Here is a 2,799-nt window from a genome sequence, read left to right as displayed (position 1 = left end):
GTTGTAAAGACACCATTCAAGTAGGTTGTGATACAATCCCCCCCTTATTCGGTATAACAGATACCCACCTCACAGTATATTCATCAGATACCTAGAAGTCTTTGGAAAGTGGAATATAATTGAAGATAACATGTGTGTGGGATGAAGAAAGCAAAATTTATTAGTAAATTTCATTACAGTATTAACATATTATAAACTTCAATCAAGAATGTCATTGGGAAGGTCCTACCCAATCAATAAATTATTTAAAATTTCCACTAGTAAAACTATGAAAGGAGATTTTTGTGCTCATACTCAAGAGCATATAATGAGTCACAAGGGACTTCTGAGTTCATCTTGGCTCCAATACGTATGGAGATTTATTAAAGACAAAGCAAACACTTGGGAAGATCAAGCTCTTGGCTTTCATATAAAGATGATGAAAGGAGAAGACAGCCTGCAGAATCCGTGCTGCATCCCACAACGTGATGTGTGCAGGTGTCTGAGAGACCCCAGTCTGTAACTGGCTACCATGGAGGTAAGCCTGACAAAGGAGAGTATGTAGACTTGGGAAGAAAGTGAATGAAGAACTGACAAGAAGATTAATTTTTTAATTTCTGTGTTTTTCTATTAGTGGAAATAATTGCCCATGTGCCGAACTGTAAGGCTCATCAGTTACTAGCATGATTTTATTACGCCAGTCACAGCTTTATCCAAACGTCCCACTATTTGTTAAGTGGCGAGACATTGAACAAACTGAACAAACTTCATAGACAGTCCTCCCCACACCTAAAACTTCCCTACCTTGTAAATCCACTGGGTCACCCAAGATGCAAATTATAAGAAAACTTGTGTGAAGATTGTCTGGTTGCAGAAACTGATCTGATGTGACCGCAAGCTAATGCCATAGTTTAGGTGTAGGTAGTTTTGAACACCTTTCCCCATGTTGGCATAGCTGGGTGACATGCAAAGGAACATAAGTATATAAATGCATATCCAGAGCACAACAAAATAAGAATTAGGGTATGCCTCTACGAGACAGGGAAATAAGCCAGGACATGGACCCAAAAAATGGCATGTAATTATCCGTAGTTCTTAGAAAAGAAGAAAATTGTCTTGTCCATGAGGCATATCAGCAGTGATTGAAACTGAAGAAAGACAATTTGTTTTTTCATAGAAAATATTGCTGAAATTATTTAAGAGTTGGAATTGTAAATCAGTTATCGGGACATAGAGATTGGAGCCAAGAATTAATTTGATTCATGCATGGAAACCAGTTTTTAAATTTTTATATTACATTTTAGTATTTGCTTTCCCTGAGATTCAGCGTGATGTCAGCTACAGAAAAGCAAAACCAAACCCGCATTACAGAATTCATCCTCCTGGGATTTGGCAATTTACCTGACCTTCAGGTTCCTCTCTTCCTGCTCTTCCTGGTGATCTACGTGATGACAGTGATTGGAAACATTCTCGTCCTCCTGTTGGTGGCGGCTAATCAGCATCTCCACACCCCAATGTACTTCCTCCTCAGTAACCTGTCCTGCTTGGAGACGTGCTACAGCTCCACCATCCTGCCCAAGCTGCTGGCCAGCTTCCTGACAGGCAACAGAAGTATTTCCTGCAGCAGCTGCATGACACAGTTTTTCATATTTGCTTTTCTAGTTGGGGTAGAGTGTTATCTCCTGGCAGTTATGTCTTATGACTGATACTTAGCAGTGTGCAAACCTTTGTGTTACATCACTGTAATGAATCACAAGCTTTGCACAGCACTCACTGCAGGGGCCTGGGTAAGTGGTTTTATGATCAGCTTTGTTATCACACCGTTGATGATACAAATGGTGTTCTGCAATCGCAGTGAGATTGACCATTTCTTCTGTGACTTCAGCCCTGTGATAAAATGCTCCTGCAGTGACACATTTCTGATAGAAGCTTTAACGTCTTTGCTGGCTCCCACACGTACCACGCCGCCCTTTCTTTTTGCTGTAGCATCCTGTATTTTAATTACCATCACCGTCCTGAGAATCCCTTCAGCTACAGGGAGGCAAAAGGCATTTTCCACATGCTCCTCTCATCTCATTGTGGTCACTCTTTTCTATACAGCTCTCATCCTTGTCTATATGTTACCAAAAACTTACAACCTCACAGCTTTTAACAAGTTGTTCTCTGTCTTCTACACTGTAGCGACACCCTTGGTGAATCCACTTATCTACTCCTTAAGAAACAAAGAAGTCAGAAGAGCCCTGGCAAAAGAAATCCAGGCATTTATGGGTTTATATAAATGACATGACAAGAGCTATGCTTTGTGGGGTTTTCGGGGTTTTTTGTCATTTGTTTTTTTTTTGGGGGGGGGAGGCAGACTATAAAAATATAAAGCATTGGAGGTGATTTCCACAGCAAGTATATGGTCACCGATGTAGTAATTTGCCTAGTCACAAGTGGAGCTGAGTGGTTTTTTTGAAGGAAAAAAACCCGCTTTTTTCAGACTTCCTCAAAAAACCCTGTAAAATAGTAAGCATAGCCCAAAATAATCTTCATTAAACTCAAACCAGCTTTGTCATGTTTTCATATTATTTCCATCACTTAGAAATCAAAATCGACAGGAAGAAAAAAATGTGTCTGATGGCTGCGGAGACGTGGGGCACAGAATGGCCCCGTGCATCAACGCAGGGCGCAGAAGAGGACCCTGGCCAAGCGCCATGTGGTGTGGCAGGAGTCAGCTGCCCGAAGGCAGAGATGCAGTGTCCTTTAGGTGCCGTGGGGATGCTTCCCTGGACTGTGCCCACTGCTGCTCTGAAAACGTGTAGGTCTCTCGTAGGGCAC

At 41.6% G+C, this 2,799-nt stretch overlaps 1 protein-coding gene across 1 annotated transcript; it reads left to right on the top strand.

Annotated features, from left to right (window-relative positions):
- The first annotated feature begins 1,310 nt into the window (after nt 1-1,310).
- On the top strand, nt 1,311-2,261 carry LOC104642512 (olfactory receptor 6B1-like). Its single transcript, XM_010311502.1, is given in 1 exon segment — nt 1,311-2,261. A coding segment is annotated over 1 exon segment (951 nt).
- Nucleotides 2,262-2,799: the final 538 nt, after the last annotated feature.

This window comes from Balearica regulorum, chromosome 12 (assembly GCF_011004875.1).
Source record: "Balearica regulorum gibbericeps isolate bBalReg1 chromosome 12, bBalReg1.pri, whole genome shotgun sequence".
Taxonomy (NCBI): domain Eukaryota; kingdom Metazoa; phylum Chordata; class Aves; order Gruiformes; family Gruidae; genus Balearica; species Balearica regulorum.
The sequence above is the reverse complement of the archived record's forward strand: the minus strand, read 5'-3'. Positions and strand labels throughout refer to the sequence as shown.